Raw genomic sequence first — 22,845 nt, forward strand, 5'->3', positions numbered from 1 at the left:
CCTTCAAGAATTAACTCGTTTTTCTGGGCTTGAGATACCAAACCATCAACTCCTGATTTCATCCAAACCCTGCAGATGTATTTTTTTGCCCTAGAAACTTCTGATTTTTTTTTAAGACTTTAAGACAGAGGGGAAGGGAGGGAGAAGAGAGGGAAACATCAGTGTGTGGTTGCTTCTTATGTGGTCCCCCACCGGGGACCTGGCCTACAACCCAGGCATCTGCCCTGACTGGGAATTGAACTGGTGACCCTTTGGTTCGCAGGCCAGCACTCAGTCCACTGAGCCACACCAGCCAGGGTGCATTTTTGCTTTTAATATAAGAAGTTATTAGCCTGTAGTGCATGGTTCTGCATTTCTTTAACTGGGTTGACCTAGCCACAGTTATTTAATAAGTTGAGGAACTAATACATATAAAGGATTTTGCTAAAGCTAAGGAGGGCATAGATGTATTTCACAATTCTTATACACTACTATTAATACTACCAGAACTACAGATACCATTAGCAACAGGAGCATTCAATACCTGTTAGGTAAACTTGAGACCAAGACTTTCAGTAGTACTTATATAAAATAAAACTGAAGTGATTTTTCTTATTTGCCTTAGATTGTATGGACATTATCACAGCTACCAGTTAAATGCAAACCAGACTGGCAAATGTTTTATATGCCTCTAAAATTCCATTTAAAAATCTGCTTGATATTAAAAAAGCAGATGCTTTTGGTTCGGCAGTAAAAACATAGTCAGTTGTCCTGTTCAGTCCTCTTTTGCTTATGTTTTGTGGCCCAAGACATCCTTGTATTTATGAATGTCATGTTTAGTTCAAATCTTGTATTTATACAAAACAAGATTTTTTAACATTTGATTAAGTAACTTAGCTAATTTGTGGTTTGGCTAGTTTTACATCTAATGAGTGCTTTCATGGAATAAGAAAATGACCAGTATATTTCCTTACCTTTTTCTGAGTTTACAGAGCCAGAAGGGAACTTCGGAGAGATCTGTTAGAACTCGGAGGTGGTGGCGGAGTGTATAGAACAGTGCTGGGAAGAGGGTGGAGAGCATATGGGAGTGAGGAAAAGAGGGGCAGTGTCCGAGGACTTGACTGCCTTTTCTTCCTTGCCCTGCCATTTTTTTGTGGTGGCAGCAACTTTCAGGTGTTTGCACACTGAGATGCACCCCTTCACCTATTGGGTTTGCTGCTTTTTCTAGGAATGCCCTGCTGTCAGCATCCATTTGTTTATAATCTAGTTGAAATTTTATGTGGTCTTAAAAAACCATTTGGCAGTTTAAATGGTGAAAAACCTAAGAACATATAAGACTAGTGGCTATACTTTTTTTGGTTTTAAAACATTTTAGTCCAAGGTTGGGACTTCGTGTATAGTAAGGGCTGTGACTTAGTTTTACATGGATTTTCAACTGCTCAAGTGGTTGGTGTCCCAAATCCCTGAGTTGTTGAAGGGTCGACTGTATTTGGCCCCTCGAACCCTGGAAGGGTGAATAATTTATTTCTAAAGGAATAGGGACATATTCTAGGTGTAGGTTTGTCTTTCTCACCCTTGTGGCTGTGGAGTAAACACTGTGTGTGACATTGGGAAATGTTTAATCTACCAGTAAGCATCTTCTCACATAACATCATTTCATGACGGGGGACTTAACTTTGTAATAAGTGCAGGAGAGGGACCAGCCCGTGTGATCTAGTGGTGGCATGGTAGATAGAATCATCTCTGGAAGCTGCTAACTTAAAAGAGGACTGGAATGGCCTGATGAAGGCACAGCTGAAGCACCAACTCAGTGTAGTATTTTATGGCAAAATAATGCTGTCCTCCAGGGTGCAATATATATATATATAAAATCAACTTGCCATCAAGTAGCTGGTTGGTTTCCTTAAAAGATGGTGCCAGCCCTGACTATGTGCTTAGTTATTTGGAACATTGTCCCGTGCACCAAAAGGTTGTAGGTTCGATCCTCAGGGCATCTACGGGAGGCAGTGGATTGATGTTTTTCTCTTATATTGATGTGTTTTTTTTTCTCTCTCTCTCTCCCCTTCCTCTGTCTCTAAAATTAATAAAAATATTCTTGGTTGAGCATTAAAAAATGTATGCCATATTGGGAGCTTAGTGTAGGTCTCTGTTGTTGGCCATTGGACTTTTGGTGGCATCAGTAACTTAAGCTTTAACGGGAAGTGGGATTCATATGTAGTTCATAGGCAACTGTTTAATCCATGCGTAGTGTATATCTCTGCCACCATGGTCACCTTTTTCTTTTTCTTTTAAATGCATGTCTTGCATTAACCCACATACAATTATTTGTCTTCCAGTTTGTTGGAGCAATAGGTCAGACAGCATTTGCCACAGTAATGTCTGTCAAAGCAGCTGGTCGTAAAAACTCCAGCACTGCACTCATCTGACGGGCACTCCCGACGAAGGCAGCTGATTTTTCCACTCTCACCCACTTTGTAGTATTTCAGTACAGCCAGCTTAACCTTCTTTCTGTCATGCGTGTTCTTTTTGGGAGGGGTGTAAGACTTCTCCTTTCGTAGCACTAGCACGAAGTCTCAACACAGGATGAAGTGTGGACTCCTTTTGAGTGTTGTAGTCAGACAAAGTACATCCATCTTGCTGTGGCTTGCCAGCAAAGATCAGTCTTTGTTTATCAGGAGGAGTTCATTCCTTACCCTGGTCTTGGCCTTTACGTTTTCTGTTGTGTCCAGAGGCTCAGCCTCGAGAGTGATGGTCATGAAAATCTGCATCTTGGCAGTGATTCCACCTGAGGTGAAGGAAGAACACGGGTTAGACCTGGGACACAGGACAGGGAGAGCGGTAGGCTGCTGGCCAGGGAGCGGGAAGAAGCACATGCTCACTGCCGTGTTCACCTTCTTTCACGAGCCCATCGTCAGCACTCGGCCATGACAAGAGATGGGTGATGGAAACTGGTTGGGTCGTTGCCTACTTGTTTGTTTAGTGCCTTTTTCATGGTAGATGTTCTCAGATGACTGTTAACATAGGTTACAAAGACCTTCAAATGTGTCTGTTCTTTTTTTTTAAGATTATTTATTTTATGTTTAGACAGAGGGTTAGGGAGGGAGAAAAAGAGGGACAAACATCAATGTGTGGTTGACTCTCACATCCCACCCCCCACCCCCCCGTTGGGGACCTGGCCCACAACCCAGGTATGTGTCCTGCCTGGGAATCAAACCAGTGACCTTGTGGTTCACAGGCCAGTGCCCAGTCCACCAAGCCCCACCAGCCAGGGCATCAAGTGTGTCTATTCTTATGTCCTTCTACATCCCTCTGTCTTAAGACCTCCTTGCCCAGTTTTCCAATTTTTCTCCTTTTATAGCCCCCTGAACAATTTATCAGGATACTTGCCTGTGAGTTGTCTATGTTCTAACTGCAAACCACACAAAGTAGGCAGTCAGGTGTACTGCCCAAAGCTCTGCTCTTTGGGAGGGGTTTCCATTACCACTGTCTTTCAGTGCCATTGGCAGCTACTCCATTTTTTATTTGTGCCCACATACAACCATCTGTAGAAAAGGTGAGGTTTTTTCTTTGTCAGCCGGCTGTTTAGGCCCTCATATGACCAAAGGTATATGCTGAGGGAATGGTGCTTGTGCAATAGTGGCAGATGATGTGAGGTTTGGGCTGTCTGCTAATGCTTGTGACTTCTGGTACTGCTTGTGCTTGAAACTGGATGTATCACTTTCATTAAGCTGGATTCTTGCTGGGTCCACCCAACATTATGAGTTGGTGGGTCTCATAGAACTGTGTCATGATGGTGGGTAAATGGTCATGTGGCATACCATGGGCAGGCGTTCCCTATCTACAAGGACCCAGCAGCATACCAGAAGTTGTTTTGCAGAAAGCATACAATTTTCTGCTGCAAGTGGATGGCCTTGCTCTAGAACCCCAGGGTAACGATTCTCCCACTGGGGCTTGCCATGATACCACAGGATCTGCCTGCCAGGTTATTTGCATCACCACCTAGGCCTGTAGAGTCCTTCTGTGTTCTGGCTACTCTCGAAAGCGGCAACTTTTTGTGTCGCCCAGTATAAAAGAGCAGTATTCTCGGGTGTCGTGCTTCCTTCTTAATGGTGGGACACACAAGATTCAGTTATTTATTTGGATGCCTTTGCTCGAATGGCATGTCTTATCAAATCCCTGGTGACTGGGCCTATGAAAATTTTACTGATGTAATTGGTATCTGAATCTTCGTAGCATTTATCTCTCACCCTTGGAGTCCATGTGTCCTGACAAGGCCTTTAACGTGCTCTCAGTCTTTCACTTACCTAGCTCAGTTAGTATGATGTTGTTAATTTAGTGATTTACTGTGATTTTCTGCAGGAAGTCCAGATGGTACATACCTCTTAGGACTACATTAGTGAAAGGGTGCCAAAATTGATGTAGTCCTGTAAATGCATGTTGTAATCCATTCTCTGTGAATATGATTTGTTTCTGATGCTATTTTCTTTCTTCCTTTTTTCAAAAATTTTATTTTAATCATTGTTCAAGTACAGTTTTCTCCCTTTTACTCCCATTCCAGCTCACCCACCCATCCCTCCCCACTTCCCTCCCATTACCCACCCACCCTCTCCCTAGTTTTTGTCCATGTGTCCTTTAAATTTGTTCCTGTAAACCCTTCCCATTCTCCCCTGAAATTCCCTCTTCTCTCCCCTCTGGTCACTGTCAGCCTGTCCTCTATTTCAGTGTATTTTCTTTCTTTTTAAAAAAATTTTAAAATTTAATTGATTTGAGAGAGAGAGAGGAAGGGAGAGAGAAAGAAAGAGAGAGAGAAACACCAATTTTTTTTAAAGATTTTATTTATTTATTTTTAGAGAGGAAAGGGAGGGAGAAAGAGAGAGAGAGAGAGAAACATCAATGTGTGGTTGCTGGGGGTCATGGCCTGCAACCCAGGCATGTGCCCTGACTGGGAATCGAACCTACGACACTTTGGCTCGCAGCCCGCGCTGAATCCACTGAGCTACGCCAGCCAGGGAGAGAAACACCAATTTGTTGTTCTACTCATTGGTATATTCTTGGGTAATTCTTATATGTGCCCTGACCGGGGGTCGAACCCACAACCTTGGTGTATCAGAATAAGGCCCTAACAACTGAGCTACCTGGCCAGAGCTTATAGGGATAAAAGAAAAAGTTTATTCCTCCAATTTCTGTGTTAATCTTCTCTAGAAAAGGTACCACATCTGGCATCTTTGGTGTTCCATGATCACCAAACTGGCAGCTACCTTGTGACAACTGTTAGATTGAGTTTGTGGTATCTGCCACCTTCCTTCAGGATCTGTTTGGTTTTCGCAGCAAACACAGCGGTGAATCCTGCGCCCTCTTTTAAGAGTACAGCCCTAGCCCTGTCTAGTTTGGCTCAGTGGATTGAGCACTAGCCTGTGAATCAAAGGGTGAAAGATTCGATTCCCAGTCAGGGCACATACCTGAGTTGCTAGCCTGGTCCCCAGTAGTGGGCTCATGGGAGGTGACCACACATTGACATTTCCTTCTTTCTTTCTCCCTCCCTTCCCCTCTGTCTAAAAATACATAAAATCTTTACAAAAAAAGAATATAGCTCTAATTTTCTCATCTTCCCTCCTTCACCCCCAGGATACAATACTGGTTTGTCTGTTTTTGTATTTATTATCTTGGCATGTGGTATAGGGCAGCTCTTAGTGGTTTCCTTCCACTTGGCCTTTCCCAGGATGATCACATGTATCCTACATGCTAAGGACTCAAAATAGAGGTTGCACTAATTTCCAAGTATGTCTATTTTAATTATATATTCAAGGACCAGGGAAGCGATCACCGGGAGGTCCACAGACCCAGTGGGTCCATTGTCAACTGGGTATGGGGCCAGGACTCAGTTTATTTCCTGGTCCACATAAGTCCATGATGACACTTCCATACTCCAGATGTCAATGTCAACCTGTCCTCAAAATGTTAGTGTTCCCGTTTACTATTACCCCCCAGTTTCCCCAGCTTACTGTGTCCCCAGTTTACTGTTACCTGAATGAATGGCCATAAGCAGGGCCAACTATATTAGCTATATGCCTTGTATTCCTGGATTGAGAGTGAGCAAGAGAAACTGTCCGCCAAAAGTGCCATGGTTCTCCTAGTCCAGACAGGGATAGGATGGCCAGGGGGTGCCCGAGTGTGTGGCAAAGAGCCTCTTCCTGGGAGAACAGGAGGCAGTAGATTGATCATGTGTGTGAGCTGAGGCTTCAAGCTCTCAGCATGTTTATCATTTGCCCCATCAGGCTTCACTTAAAGAACACAAATTTTCAAATAAAATTACCAAGAATTTTAAGACAGCAACTGCACAGCATTAAATTGCAAGTGCAGCTCTGATTGGTGCAGTGCAGTGGGTTGGGCATCACTCCACTAACTGAAGGGGCGCTGATTTGATTCCCAGTCAGAGCACATGCCTGGGTTGTGGGCCACCTCCCTAGTTTGGGGGTGTGCGAGAGGCAATGATCAGTGTTTCTCTTGCACATTGATGTTTCTCTCCCTCTGTTTCTCCCTTCCCTTCCCCTCTCTCTAAAAATAAATAAATCTTAAAAAAAAAACCAACAACTTGTAAGTGAGATGACTTCTGAGTGTGGAGTCTGTGAGACCTATGGCATATGGGGTCTTACAGCCATAGGTTTCTTAGGGGATTGTTACTCATTCAAACCTCAGTTCTCAAATGTCTGCCATCTCAAACAGTTTAGTTCTCAGCCAAGATGTTCATGGAAAACAATAATATATTTTAAAGAGAAAATTATCCTTAAATTTTTGTGAAATTTTTATATTATAAATCTGATTTTCACACCCTTAAAAATAAATCTCAGTTGTCAGCGTTCTTACTTTATAAGTTGTACATTTCTATAGTGTTGTACTTTTAAACTGTAATCACTGTTACTGAACTGGGTTTATTTTTTTTTAGATGATGTATTCCATGTTTTAAGCATAATATTTATTCTTTTCTCTTTTTAGAAACTATATCCTACCTCCATAAACTGGTTAATACTGACATGGAAGATCCACTTGGTGAGTATCACCTACATTTTTCTTAGTAAATGATATTTGTGTTTTATCTTCACCTCCATTAAAGCTTTGAGAGTAAATTAATTTTTTTCATGTTCATTATGCTACTCTCTCCAAATTAGTGGTTCTCAAAACTTTAGATCTCAGGGTCCCTTTATACTCTTCACTATAGTTGAGGGCCCCAAAGAGCTTTATTTGTATGACTTGTATTTGTTGGCATTTATAGTATTACAAGTTAAAACTCAGAAATTTTAAAAATATTAATTCATCTAAAATAACATCAGTAAATCTATTACGTATTATATAAGTAACATTTTTTAATGAAAAAACTCCCAAAATAAATTACTGGGAGGAGTGGCATTGTTTTATATTTTTGCAAATCTTTTTAATGTCTGGTATTAAGAGAAGACAGCTGGATTTACATATCTGCTTCTGCATTCATTCTTGTGTGTTACCACATTCCATGTAGTCTCTGGGAAATTGACTGGATAGTTGGAAGATAATGAGAATGAAAAGACAAATAGCTTCCCTATATTATTATAAGAAATAATTCTAACCTTGCTAGTAGGGATTCCCCAGTGGTACCTACTTAGACCACACTTTGAGAGCTGCTTCTCTAGAATGTTAATGAATTCAAGTAAAACGAGAACTATTTGGCAAATTAAAATAAGGAAATCTAAATTCTCTGTCTGACAACACAGTTAAGGGAATATAAATCTCAATACACAGAGGTTTAGTATCTACCTTTTTGACTAAAATGGCAGTTATTGTGTATTGAACCCTATTTTCCTATAGACTCTAATTTCAAAGAGAAATACAGTCTAGGATATCCAATTATTAAAAAATTATAGACTAGAAAGTATAGTTAGAAAGTACTTCCCACTTAAAATATGTGTCAGTGAAAAGGGAGCCAGAGACAGTTTTCCTTATTTAACCTTGGCATGCATGCTGGAGGAAGATTTTGATTCAAGCATTTGGTGATTTTTTACCAAATGGGAAAAGTCTGAGTCTCTTTTTATGTTAGTGTAATCTGAAGACATATAGTAAAAATGTTACCAAGTTTATATTCTGTTCACGCCCACCTGCCATTGATGACAGTGAGTAGGCACTCTGGCCTACCTGTACAAAAATATCAGATAGCTCAGATTAATAGCTGTTGTCTTGGGTTTGAGAAGACTTCTTAAAAACCTTGCAAAATCAGAATTTCTCCTTTGATTTTAATGATCCTAAATGGCTTTTTTATGACCTTGGCGTTTTTGTCCTCTGAAGGGTACTTTACACTGTGTCTAGTTCATCAATGAAATCCTTAGTTTGAACACCAGAGGGCAGTTAGTACTTTATTTATAAAGGTGTAGTTTTATTATCAAGTTAATTCTTGAGGGGATTATTTATTAACAATTTGATTGTAGTTGCCTTGTGACAGATCCTAAAGAACATGTCCATATGGCCAGCGAGAGTAATGTATAATAACTCCAAAGGTCTTCACTGGAAACATTTTTCCTGCTGACCCCCAACATCACCTAACTCAGGCATAACTTAAATTTGATTTAATCCAGTTAATTAAATTTATCATTGAGCTAATTAAATTTAACTTCGATGAAGTATAACTTAGATTTACTGGAGGATACCGAAGCGAGAGTTGCTGTGGAAGTTGTAGTTGACCAGCACTCAGCTGAAACATGAATCGAAATGTGCTCTGATCACTAATATGGGAAAAACATTTGTGTTCTGTGCTAGTGAGATTTTTCCTCTAATACGTCAAATCTTGGAATTTGTGAATTAGTTAACGTTTACATTCATAATGTGGATTTTAGAAAAATGGAAATGATTCAGTTATATATTTAACACACAATCTCATTCTGTCTCATCCATTCCTTCTACAGACATTATACTGATTTTGTTTCTTAGTTGCCTGCAAAACATACATATGATGAGAATTTGGTTTGAGCTATGGTCCACACAATCCCATTTGACAAAATAAAGATTCTGAATGTAAAATGAGTTTGTTTTTTTTTTTGTTTGTTTGTTTTTTTAAAGAACAGCTCCCAGTTCATTGTTCTTTTTTTTTTTGATTTTATTTATTTATTTTTAGAGAGGGAAGGGAGGGAGATAGATAGAGAGAGAGAAACATCAATGTGCAGTTGCTGAGGGTTATGGCCTGCAACCCAGGAATGTACCCTGGCTGGGAATCGAACCTGGGACACTTTGGTTCCCAGCCCGCACTCAATCCACTGAGCTACGCCAGCCAGGGCAGATGAGTTTGTTTTTAAGAAGATGGAGTCTACATAAGATGGGGTGAGGGTTTTGTTAGCTTAGCTAACAGTTATGTAGAGAGAGATATCGAGAATGAATTTTTTTATTCAAAAAATAAAACTGAGGGATCTTTATCCATCAAGTTCCAGTGGGACTTACCCAAGGCTTCTAGGACTTTTCCTACATGGGCAGGTGTTTGCACATTTTGTTGTATATTAAAATTCATTAATTTTGTTAGTGTTAACACTTGTTAATACCACTGCTGATCTCATTGGAAAAGTCTTTAAATTTTCAAAGTTGTCAGGCTCACTCTAATATGGTTTCCAAGTTTTCTATTTTCTTTTGGAAGCTTGACTTAATATCACCGACAATGCATACTGTCATGTTTTGTTTTGTTTTTAGTAACAGACTCACTTTATTCAATTTTGAGAAAATAATCTGTCTGATATCTGAGCATGAATAACATAATCTGTCATTCAATCTTCCAAGTGAAAATGGTATTTTATGACAAAAGCTGGCTAGTTCATCTTGCAACTCGGTCACACAAGTGCCTTTCTTGAAGGTAACTATTGCATGTATGTTTAAAAAGACATACCGAACGGTTGTGTTATTAAAGCTAATAACTTTTGTGTTTTTATCAAGGATATTCTTTTTGTTTTTTTTAAGATTTTATTTATTTATTTTTAGAGAGGGGAAGGGAGGAAGAAAAACACCAATGTGTGGTTGCCTCTCGTGCGCCCCCTAGTGGAGACCTGGCTTGCAACCCAGGCAAGTGCCCTGATGGGGAATCAAACCAGTGACCCTTTCGTTCATAGGTCGGCACTCAATCCACTGAGCCACACCGGCCAGGGCTATTAATTTTTTTTTCTCCAAGGACATTCTTAAAGCTGGCATTATGCCCTGGCTGGTGTGGCTCATTTGGTTGGTGCGTGATCCAGTAAACCAAGGGGTTGTGGGTTTGCTTCCCAGTCTGGGCATTTGCCTAGGTTGGTCCCTGGTCAGGATGCATATGGGAGGTGACCAATCGATCTTTTTCACATCGATGTTTCCCTCTTATCTCCCCTCTTCTCTCTAAAATCAGTAAGCATGCCCTGGGGTGAAGACTAAAAAAAAAAGCTGGCATTATTTTTACCTTCAGTTATATAATGGTAAAGAATATGAGGCCTGTTACAATTTGGTGCCACTGCCTTAATTTGTGTTCAGTACCAGCGGTTTTGCTCACCATTGCTTTTGGATCATCAGAGCAAGTGTCAAAATGGTGAAAAAGGCAAATAACTCTTCAGTATTATTAAGTATATAGTTGTACCTCTTGGACTCCTGAAAGGATCTCAGGGATCCCCAGGGATCAATGAACCATACTTTCTTCAGCTTCCTGAGATTCGTAGAGTAGGTAGAAGTCATGAGCAAAGTCAGGACTTAGTCTTGGAAATTGTATTGGGCAGGGCTTCCGTGTGGACCAGACTTGGGACATTTGGCAAAAATATGGTCACAGGGAGTGAGCAGTTCTGTGGCTTTTTCTAAGTTGACTGTGACCTGCCTACAGTTGTAGCATAAAGAATACTTCTGTGGGGTAAAATGAGTGTTCTGAGCTCATTAGGCAGGTGAGTATTTTGAGAATAAATTCACTGGCATTCAGTCAAGACAGGCTGATGGCCAGGCTTACCTTGGCACTATGTTCTTATCTTTGAAAAGAGGATAAATGGCAGCAGAGATTTTGGTGGTGATGGCCTTTCGTAAGTCTCTTGAGTTACACTGCTCCTATCTGGATAGGTGCCCCTCTATGCGTGATACACAGCTGTCGTCCTGGGATCTTCCTGGTTGCCTGGCAACTCTGCTTCTCTCCTGTGTTTCCTCTTTTGTTTCCTGAGTCTTAGGTCTTCCTCCTTCATGATTGTCCACAGTCTCTTGATGTTGGGCTTCCTGGAATAGTTCTCTAATTTTTGTCTTTTTTCTTTAGCACTACATCCTGGAAGATTTCTTTATCTTTATAGTCTATTAATATTTTTTACTATTATGTTTTACTTTCTAGAAGGTCTTTTTTTATATTATTTGAATGTTTCTTTCATAATATTCTTTTAGTTTCAACAGATTTTCTTTGTTGCTTTGTCTCTTTTCCCCTAAAGTTACTTTTCCCTGTTTTGACCTTTTTTACATTAGAGTTTTCCTCTGATGTCTAGTAATAGATGTCTGCTCGTGATTAAGAGTGGGAAGCTTTAAATTAGAAGCTTTAAATGCATAGGCTGTTGCCTTGGGACCTTACTATAGGGTGAACTTTTTGTCCCTGTTGTTGATTAACTTCTCCCTACCAGTCTCATGGACCAAGAAGCAGAGTCTTCCCATCACTGCTTAGATGGGGTGAAGGAGTGAAGAGCGTTGGTGGGGGTTGCTGCATTCAACATTAATTGTGCATATATTCACTTAATTCCCTTCAGTTTTCAGTACTATATTCCCACCAACAACTGCCTTTAGTGTCCCCCAGTCCAGAGAACATTTGTTTTGTCCCTTCTAGAAAGCAGACCTCCAAAATTCTGCCTGGGTGGGTGTGGAGCAAACATTCAAGGTCATGAAGTGGAGAAGATGGTAAAGGGATCAAGCAGCTCTTACCCTGAATCTCCTTATTTTCTTCCCTTCCCTTTCATCCCCAGCTTCAAAGAATACAGTGGTAGAATGCCGTAAAAGTATCATTAAACTCCATTGATATATGCATCCAGGTGTTGTTGTTTTTAAGTAATGACTACGCTGTACATAAGTGTTAGGGGAAGGAGGGTTTCGGAGAAAATGTGTATACAACTACACTACGGTGATACCTTGTACCTCACTAATTGACATACGTTGCGTTAGTTTTAGGTGGATAACATGATTTGATATTTATAGATTTAAATGATCACAGTAAGTCTAGTTAACATTTGTCATCATACACAGTTACAGGATTTTTTTTCTTGTGATGAGAACTTTTATGATCTAGTCTCTTAGCGACTTTCAGATGCCTAATACGGTGTTATTAACTACAGTCACCATGCTGCTCATTACATCGCCATGACTTAGTTATTTCATAATTGGAAGTTTGCACTTTTGAATCCCTTTACCCATTGCACCCCACCTCACCTCACCTCACCAGTTTCAAAAATCGCTCATTCCCCCTTTGACTTGTTTCTTCCTCCCTTATCAACTGTTTGTGGGTTAACAGCCACTCTCCCCATAGCACACCTGAGGAAAAGGTTCTGAAACCTCGGCCTACGGAAACCCATGAGGGTTTTTTGGTGTGGGACAGCATCTGTATGTATACTAGATTGCCTTCCCAAAATGTTTTACATCTTCTGAAACTTCATTAAGTTTCTGTATTATCCTCCTGTCCACAGACGTGAACACAATTTGTTTAAAAAATTTGGTATGTGTTTGATGAAATATTTAATGAAATAGATTATTAATGTGAATCTCGAATTTGAAACTAGATTATTTATGTGCATGGTGTTCTGGGAACAGATTTACAAGGTAACTTCTCTTGTCGATTAGAATTTATATCACATAGGAAATGGGAGAAAAGTTTGTTGAGGTGAAAAACAGAAGCTGTATCCTAAACAGAGAAAGTCAGTTATTTTCTTTATACTCTGTATCTCAATGTATAAATCATCAGTATATTATAAAGGAGTTTTTCCTACCTATTCAAGGACATATGTTAAGGAGCCATACTCAGAGTTTGACTTCAACCTTCATGGGAAAAAATATTTTGTGATGTTATGTTGCTACCGCCTGAAGCTCAAATGTGCTAATAACAGTCCTTCCCTCCCTCCTCTTTAAGAACGAAGGACAAAATATGAACTTAATTAGTTTTGAGATCCTTGGGATGTGGGAGAAAAATTCCTCTGGAATTAAACAATGCCAGAAATGATGTTAGTTCTATTTTTTCCCTGTGGTTTTGAGTAGGGATTTAATATAGCTTTGTTATGAACAAAAATATCTTCAGTCATCTTACTTCCTGATAAGATTGTGAACTTAGGGAGGGCAAGATCTTTTTCCTGTTGTGTCCCCCTGCCCCACTAGGAAGCACACAATGCTTATTTGTATGTATTTCTTACTGTGGTTTTAAAATTTTCACATAGGGTAGAACTACCCATCTTAAGAGAAGTAGAGTACATAAAACCCTTGTTTCTGTGAGCTTGAATAACACAGATGTCAATACAATTTTTTTTTCTGCCAGTGGGAACAGATGAGCCATAGTACTAGTAAAGCAAGCGTGACAGGCAGTTGTGCTAACATTCTGGGCTGTCTCCCATGTCCTCTCAACACTTTTTATCACTCCTACTACTACTCCCTGCCTAGAAAGCCGAAGCAAGTGTGATATGGTGACTGCATATGTAGACTGGTTTTCATCTGAGCCCTTACCAGTGTGTCATGGCTGCTTCATAGGCAATGATTATAAAAATTAAAATTAGGAGAATAAGGAGGGATGGATGGCTTTCACTTATCATTTTGTATGTTTTGCATTTTCGGACTATCCAGTGTATTACTTTTATTTTTCAAAATGCGAACAGGAATTTTGTCTGGATTATATAGCGTTAGGGGCATTTTTGTTTCTTCATTATATTTCTCAGTGTTAAAAATGAAATATATAAAAACTAACTTCTTGCCTTGACCAGTGTGGCTCAGTGGGTTGGGCATCATCCCCCAAAGTGAAAGTCTGCCAGTTCAGTTCCCTGTCAGGGCACAAGCCTGGGTTGCGGCCCAGTCCTCTGTCAAGGTATGTGCAGGAGGCAACCAGTCAATGTTTCTTTCCCTCTTTTCCTACCTTCCCCTAAGAGTAAATTAAAAAAAAAAATCTTTAAAAAATAAATAAAATTAAAGTAACTTCTTAAAGGAAGAGAATAAAAAGCCACAGTTAAAGGGTATTAAATACACTAATGGTCATTCTGTATGTACAGCTTACCTACTATGCCTTTTACATCTTTATTTAATAATGCGTCCTTTTCAAATATAATTCATACTTTACTCTTCCTATGAGATTCCGCCTACCCTACCAAACTAACACAGTTGACTTACTCCCCATTCATTCATTTGTTCACTAAACACAGACAAATCAGCAAGGCTCTGGAGTCAGACAAACATGAGTTAAGGTTCCAATTCTCCTATTCTTGGCTGTGTTCTTTTGGGTAAGATGTTTACTCTCTGATCTTCAATTTATCTGTAAAATAGGATATGAATTTTGCCTTTGTCACAAGGTGGCTGTAAAAATGAAATGAATTAATGCTTGCAATGTGCTTACAAGCACATAGTAAACATACAGTAGCTATAATACTCTCTCCTGGGCACTAAGGGTATGAACATGAATAAGACAGGACTCCTGGTCTTATGGAGCTTTCAGTCTGCTTCAAGCAGTTACAAGGTGCTCCCTAGGATTCTTTTTTTTAAAAATTCAGATTAATTGAGATATAATGTATATACAATAAAATTTATCCTTTTTATGTATATAATTTTGTTTTTCACAAACATATAAGGTTGAATGACCACTACCATACTCAAGATATGGAGTATTTCCTTCATCTCCAGAAGTTCACTACCTACCTTATATAATCAATTTCCTCCCTCTTCCCCCCCACTCCTGGAAACCACTTATCTAGGTTCTGTACTTTTTTCCGTAATGTTATATGAGCAGAACTAAATGATATGTAGGCTTTTGCATCTGTTTTTTTTAAGATTTTATTTATTTGTTTTTAGAAAGAAGGAAAGGAAGGGAGAAAAAGAGGGAGAGAAACAGTGATTGGTTGCCTCTCCCATGCCTCTAGTGGCTACCTAGCCCTGGACCCAGGCACGTGCCCTGACCAGGAATCAAACCAGAGATCTTTCTGTTGAGACGAAGCCCAACCCACTGAGCCACACTAGTCAGGGCTGCATCTGGTTTTTTACTTAGCATACTGCTGTTGGGATTCATACATGCTGTTGCATGCTTCACTGGTTCATTCCTTTCATACCTTTTCTAGAATTTCATATAGTTAGAATCGTATTGCATTTAGGGTTCCTTCATGTCTTTTTGTAGCTTCATAGCTCCTTTCTTTTAGCACTGAATAATGTTCCATTAATTGGATGTAATACAGTTTATTCATTTACCAGATGGTCATCTTAGTTGCTTCCAAATTATGACAGTTATGAATGAAACTACTGTGAACATCTGTGTGCAGGCTTTTGTGTGGACATGCTTTTAGGCATTTGGGTAAATATCAAGGAGTGCAATTATTAGACCATGTGGTAAGAGTAAGTTTAGTTTTGTCAGGAACTACCAGATAATCTTCTATTTTGCATTCCCACAGTAATGATGAGAGTTCCTGTTACTCTCCATTTGGTTTTGTCATTGTTTTGGATTTTGGCCATGCTTAATAGGTGTGTAGTAGTATCTCATTCTGGTTTCAATATGCAGTTCCCTAATGACTAATGATGTTGAGTAACTTTTCATGTGTTTATTTGCCATCCATAGCTTTTCGTTGATGAAATGTTCAGCTCACTTATTATTTTTAAAAACTAGCTCGTTTTTCTAGCAAATTTTCTTATTTGTGAGAGGTGGTTTTTTTTTTTTTTTACATAGCCACATACAAGTTTTTTAAATAGGTTTGTTTATTTATTTATCTATTTATCTATTTATTTTTAGAGAAAGAGGAAGGGATGGAGAAAGAGAGGGAGAGAAACATCAGTGTGTGGTTGCCTCTCGCGCACACCCTACTGGGGACCTGGCTGGCAACCCAGGCATGTGCCCTGACTGGGAATCAAACCAGTGACTCTTTGGTTCACAGGCCAGCACTCATTCCACTGAGCCACACCAGCCAGGGCTTAGGTCAGTGATTCATTTTGACTTAATTTTTGGATATGGTATGAAGTTGAAAGTATTTTCTGTTGTCCACTCAGTTACTATAGCACCTTTGTTGAGTTCCTGGTGAAATAAGTAATTTTCTAGAAAAATATAATTTACCAGAGTGACTCAAGAAATAAAAATTCCATATAGACTAATAGTCATGGAAGAAAAGTTAAAACTCATCTAAGCCCAGTGGGCTTTATGGGCAATTTCATTCATAGTCTGAAGAAGCACATAATTATAATGCTATATCAAACACAGTAGATCAGAGAAAAATAAAGTATACCCATTTATTTTATAAATTAGCAAAATCTTAGTAACTAAAAGCTGACAAAAATAGTACAAAATAAAATTGACATTTGTTCTATTTCAATATAGTCATAGAAAGTCTATGACTGAAGGTTTAGGGGTTCAATTTCTGTTCAGGACACATGCCTGGGTTGCAGGTTCAGTCCCCATTTGGGACACACATGAAAGGAAACCAGTTGATGTTTTTCTTTTTAATATAAAAAGCATTAAAATTTTTGAAATGTTTATGTTTTAATATTAAGTCATAAGTTAATTCCTTTAATTAAAAGGTGTTTTTCCTCAACATTGCTTAAAATTCAGTTTAAGTATGGTCAGTAGGGTTTAAAAGTTAGTAATACAGCCCTGTCTGGTGTGGCTCAGTGGACTGGGTGCCAGCCTGAGAAGCAAGGGGTCTTGGGTTTGATTCCCAGTCAGGGCACATGCTTGTGTTTCAGACCAGGTCCCCAGTAGGGGGTGCACAAAAGTCAATCACACATCCATGTTTCTCTCCCCTCCTTCTCCCTCCTTTCCTCTCTCTAAAAATAAGTAAATAAAAAATATTTTTTTAAAAAGTTGGTAATACATTTCCCATTAGGCAGGGATTTGTTAGTTTCAAAACAGCCTCAGTGGTTGGCTTCTTGCATTTGTTCAGAGTTCTATAATGTCAGCTACCTTTCATGATAGAGCTTTGACTTGACTCAAAGGCAAGGTAGTTTTTATAAGATTGCAGTGTGAAACATCAGTTGAGTACAAAACACATGTGTATGTTCACACACCCGTGCACCCCATAATGGAGGCTTCCATTAAAAGAAGGTGATACCAGAAAAAAAAGCTAAACAGAATGGAAATAAGAAATCTATCAGATATGGAGTGCAAAACACTGGTTATAAGTATGCTCAAGGAACTTAGTGAGGACCTCAGCAGCATTAAAACGGTCCAATCAGAAACAAAGGATACACTAATTGAAAAAAAGAACAATTTACAGCTATAGCCATAAATTGCATAACAATCTATAGCTACAGCTTACTTTTTTTATTGCATAAAAGACTAAATATTACATTTGACCTGACCATTTAAACATTTTATATGTGTAAATTTTTGTATTTAAGTTTTGATTTTATATCTTTTGTTTTTCTTCTTTGATCTCCCAATATGATTTAAATGCTGTAAAACAGGTGAGTCTGACTGCTTTCTTTTGCCCATTTTTCCCCCAGAGTCAGTCTTTTCCCTTTCAGTTTAGAAGTTGATAATCAAAAGGCTAGAATAAGAAGAACTGTAAAAAATATGTCTTAAATAGTAAAAGAAGGTGGTACCAAAGAAAAGACATTCTTGCTAGGATGAGAAGCTTGGCTTAGTACTAAAGGTGTGTGCTTATTTAGTTCTGGTTATAATCTTATAATGTATCCAGGGCAATGGCTTAACATTGGTTACAATGAAGCTTATTTAATTTTGCTTGAATATTTATTTCATACTTAACTGCATACTCTAACCCCAACCAAAAGGTGAAAAGGTGGATGGATGGACGGATAGGTGATTGATTTATTAAATCGCTCAATAAATTGTTGTGGGCATACCACTGTAGCTGTCATGAATACAAAAAAAAAAAAAGAATAAAACAGTTTCAGCTCTCAAAGAGGTTAAGAACTATTACTAATGCTAGGCAGAATGAATCAATGCTTTCATACTGATAAAACTAGTTGTGTTGTTGGGATTTCATGCTGTGTTATTCAACATGACTTGTGCTTAAGGAAATTATTAAAACAAAATTTGCTTGTATAGCATTTAGTACTTCCTTTTCTATATCTGTGTTCTTTGAACAGTTCAGTGGTAATTTCTTTCAGGAGAGTTTTTTGTCTCATTGTTTTTGTTGTGAATCTAACAGGAGATTTGGGTGAACGTGGGCAAATGGGGGAAACTAGGGGCTTCCTAACTGCCTTGGGGAGTATAGGTAGAAAATACTTGGTGTTGAAACATACTTGTGCGTTGCTAATAATAATGCCTCCAGTTGTAATGTGGGGTAAAGGTGTTGTAAACCTGCATTTCAGTAAATGTGGTTTCTCATGAAACACTGAGGCTGGAGTATATTGTAGATTTAGTTTGAGGAACAGTAGAAATGTATCTGACCCAACTGGCCAACTCTTTTTGATTTTAGACCTTTTATTTATTTTCTAAGAAATTCATTTTAAAATTGATTTTGAGATAGAAGCATCATTCTTGTTGATGATCATACTGGAAATTTTCTGAAATTTTTTATACCGGAAATGTCAGGTGAGCTAAGAGAACAAATGTTTGCTTTTTAATTTTAGCATGGTAATTTTTGGCAATATGCATAACTGCTCTGTGTCTGAATTTTACCTTTATTTAAGTAATATTGGAATACCTCCCAGAGTTTTTATAAGGTTAAAAATAAGTGTCCTTATTTAAGCATCTAGGAAGTATTGTGTGAATCCATTGTATATTTAGATCTATAGTGTAGTAGTTAGGAGTGGAGATTCACATCTAGATGACTTAGATATGAATTCTACCTTTGCCATTTATTAGCTCTGAACCACTTGGATAAGTTAACTGCTGTGTAACCCAGTTTTCTCATCAATTAGGATAATAAAGGATATCCTTCTTATATGTCTGTCATAAGAATTAGGTGAGTTGATACATGTAAAACACTTAGAATGATTCCTGGCATTACAGTGCACGCTCAGTCATGTCTAGCTATTATTCATAGAGAATGAGGAGAAGGAACGGATGGAAAATGGAACTTAGTTTATTTTTTCTAAGTTTTAGCTTTCTTCCTCATTATATCTTTTGTTAGAGATGTTCATATATAACAGAGTAGATGATTTTGAATTTAGTATTTTATTTCATTGTGTTCTGATTTTTCTGATGGAAACTTTTATCACTTAGTGAAATGATCAGAAACCAAGAAACAGGAAATGAAGGGGAGAAGAAACAGACCAGAAATCAGCTTTGAGAGATTAAAAACTGGTGGTGCTACTTTAGACCTTGTGTTTCTCTCAGAAGCTAGAAGAAAAGCAGGGCTACTTTTTAAAAATAGGCTTTTTATAAATCTAAAAGCAACTATTATTAAAAGATGGTATTGTTCACATATAGCTACTAGTTTGCAAGATAGTCTCTATTAGGCCTTTGTTTTTTTTCTTTTTTTGTCATCATACTGTTCAGTGATTTATTATAATGTGTTCATTATTTACAGGCCTGGGTCTTTTTCCCACCACAAATACTAAATAATCTAAAAGGAACACCTATACGCTAAATTAGTGAATGGCTTCATTCTCCCTTTGCCTTCTTCCATTTTTTCAAATATTTATTGAATATCCACTGTATGTTGAGCAGTGTGTTATTTGCTAAGGATATAAAGAAAATTTCTGCTTTCAAAGAATGTAGGAGAGACAGATAATTACAATGAAAGTAAATAGATAATAATAAGAGTGATATGTACCCCTTTTTTAAAAAATGTATTTAGAGAGGGAAGGGAGGGGGGAGAGAGAGACACACACACACACATCAATGTGCGGTTGCTGGGGGTCATGGCCTGCAACCCAGGCATGTACCCTGACTGGGAATCGAACCTGCCACACTTTGGTTCGCAGCCCATGCTCAATCCACTGAGCTATGCCAGCCAGGGCCTAACGCAGTCTTAAGTGTAGAAAAGTAGATGGTCAAAGAAGACTTCCTAGATGAAGTGACACGCAAACCGAATTTCAAAGGGGCACGAGTTCGCTGGGTTAGGGTACGTGTGTGCGTTCCAGGGAGCTGGAACAGCAGGTGACGAGGTTGGTCAACCTGGGAGAATATGCTGCAGTTTAGGAACTCCGAGTGGTTCATTCAGTGGGACCGAAGACAAGTGCTGAGACGAAACACGGCAGGCATGGGAGAATGGTGAGAGAAGAGGCCCGATAGGGAGGTAGGCATTGGGTCAGGTCTTGAAGGATGTGTTTTGTAAGATGAAAGACACTTAAATTTGTGTTACAAAGATCACTGAGGCACCACTGTTGAGAATAGATTAATTAGAAAGGGACGAGCTGGAGACAGGCGGGAAGAAACTGTGCTGCTCTATGCACACACAGGAGGATGTCAGGTTTGAAAACTGTGTTCCCCAAACAGGTTCTGTCAGACCAGCAAGATTTAGAAAAAACTGTTTAAAGATAAAGAGACTTCATGCCCCAAGTGAATAAATCCCAGAAGAATCGTTTCAGTCCTTTTCTTTTTTCTTTTCAAAACAACACTACAAACTGGTAGTCACCTCTTCCTCGAATTTTATAATAGGTGGTATTCTGAAGGCCTTTGGTGCCTAGGCCTAGAAACAAGGTGAGTATGGATACAGTGTCTAATCGCTAATTAGATACTGTTCAGTTTAGGGCTTTTCAGTAAGTGAAATTATTTTTAGGCTGAAAAAAATCAAATTTGTGTGGAGGGTTTTATTTGGTGACTGCACCCTTTACAGTCTCAGTAGCACTAATAAAGATGAGCTTTTCGGAAAGGTGAAACTGGGACTTGAGCTAGTTAGTGACTTGAGCATAGTCAGATGAGCAAGGGTATATATAATCCAAAACATAATTTCTCTTGGAATGTAGAAATATTACACATAGCTTTTTTTTTTTCATTTGCTTCATCTCCTCAGTGTAAAAAACTGAGGGTTTTGAGAGAAGGGAATGGTACAAAAGAGATGGATATTTCATACATGGAAAACAAAGAATAATTTACATTTGAATTAATGGCTAGAGCAAGTTTAATAGAAACACCCTTCACATAGTATCCTTGGTGCCCTTTTTCTTTTTTAAGATTTTTATTTACTTTTGGAGAGAGGGGAAGGGAAGGAGATAGAGAGGGAGGGAAAAGAAACATCTTTGTGTGAGATCAGTTACCTCTGACACGCCCCCAACCAGGGGCCTGGCCTACAACCCACGCATGTCCCCTGAATAGGAATTGAACCAGTGACCTTTTGATTTGCTGGAGGGCACTCAATCCACTGAGCCACACCAGCCAGGGCATTCTTGATTCTTTTGGAGGAATTACTGTTGACTCATAGTGTAACCAGGTGTTAATTATTGAGAATTCTTATTTAGTAGAAGGTGGTTATATTCTCCTTCACATGTACTGGAAAAGAATGTTTCTAACAAGGACATTCTTTGTTAGAAATTTTTGAATAATGTTTACAAACATTATAGCTATTATCAGACATTTATTTTATTCCCACTGGGTATGTGGCTGAGTGTTGGAAATATTTATATTTCTTTCTCATTCACTTAATGTGAAGTGAAGGGCCAGGTGAGCTAGAAGGGGTTATGCAAGAGAGGAGGAAGGAGACAAATGGCAGTGGCTCAGAGTCATCTCTCTGACTCACCGGCAATGAATGCCGCTTTACTGGGGAACAGCACTTGATTTCTGACTGGTTAGTTTCTACATATCATCGATACCTTCTGGTTCCTTAATAGAGGCCAATTAGGGTTTAGTTTTTATGAATGTATTATGATTTTATAAAATATGTTTTCCTTTAAACTAAGACCAGTCACTTTCACTGTAACTACATAAAACCTCCCTTCAGCTCATGAAAAAGTACAATTTTGAGTAGAAAAAATATTATTAAATGTAAGGTGGAAGTTGTTTGATAACAAATGGATATAATTCTCAGTAGATCTGTAAGCTGAAGTAAAACCATTTTTCTTCTATAGACTTTGAATTGTCATTGATAGTCAAAGACTAACTGACAAAGAAGTAGTAACTCAGTTACTGAAGAGAGAGTATAAATAGCTCAGCAGTTTCTACTGAATAAAAGGAAAGTTTTTTAGCGGTCAAGGTTCCTACAGAGCACACTGCCTTCAGTGGTTGGTGCCATGGAAAATAGATACCGCGAGTGCTGACGAAATGCAGGGTTAGTGCTTTGAAACACTGTTTTGTTTTACTGAAAGACCTCTGCATGCTGTAAAAATCCGTTAGGTTCAGCATGTCCGATAGAACATTTTGCAGTGATGGAAGGCCCTATATCCGCACTGCCCAGTGTAGCAGTTGAGCACCTGCAGTGTGGCTGGCACAACTGAGAAATGGAATTGCACACTGTACTTAATGTAGACAATAAATATTAATATAAATGTAAATAACCATATTAGCTAGTGACCATAGGATTGGATAGTACTGACCATAGTATTACACATCCTTACATAGTTGAGAACTGAGCAGCACATTTGATAACCATGTCATTAAAAATATACTGTAGTGTAATTATTTATTTTTAGTACATTTGGAAATGTTGCTTTTTATTTCACATCAGTTTAGAACTGAAGGAACTATAGTATTAGGAAAATGACAGAGAAAGTTAATTGAGGAGCTTCAGGTCTTTACATATAGTCATCTTCCCAGTGAGGCCCTTCTGCTCACACAGTTTGTGATGCAGCACTGTCTCAGCCCACCCTGTTTCCCTGTCCCGAGTC

General features: G+C 38.7%; 1 protein-coding gene and 1 pseudogene across 4 annotated transcripts in view; one reads left to right on the plus strand and one right to left on the minus strand.

The window, feature by feature from the left end:
* Positions 1 to 22,845, plus strand: part of PHACTR4 (phosphatase and actin regulator 4) — an 81,872-nt gene that overhangs the window by 13,112 nt on the left and 45,915 nt on the right. For all 4 annotated transcript variants that reach the window (XM_036025610.1, XM_036025608.1, XM_036025612.1 and 1 more), the window contains one exon: positions 6,973 to 7,026. In XM_036025610.1, coding sequence (XP_035881503.1) covers positions 7,011 to 7,026 — 16 coding nt within the window. In that variant the 5' untranslated portion in view covers positions 6,973 to 7,010. Of the gene's footprint in view, positions 1 to 6,972; positions 7,027 to 22,845 lie in introns of those variants that run through there.
* Positions 2,176 to 3,034, minus strand: LOC114497214 (annotated as a pseudogene).

Source organism: Phyllostomus discolor, chromosome 5 (genome assembly GCF_004126475.2).
Source record: "Phyllostomus discolor isolate MPI-MPIP mPhyDis1 chromosome 5, mPhyDis1.pri.v3, whole genome shotgun sequence".
NCBI lineage: Eukaryota > Metazoa > Chordata > Mammalia > Chiroptera > Phyllostomidae > Phyllostomus > Phyllostomus discolor.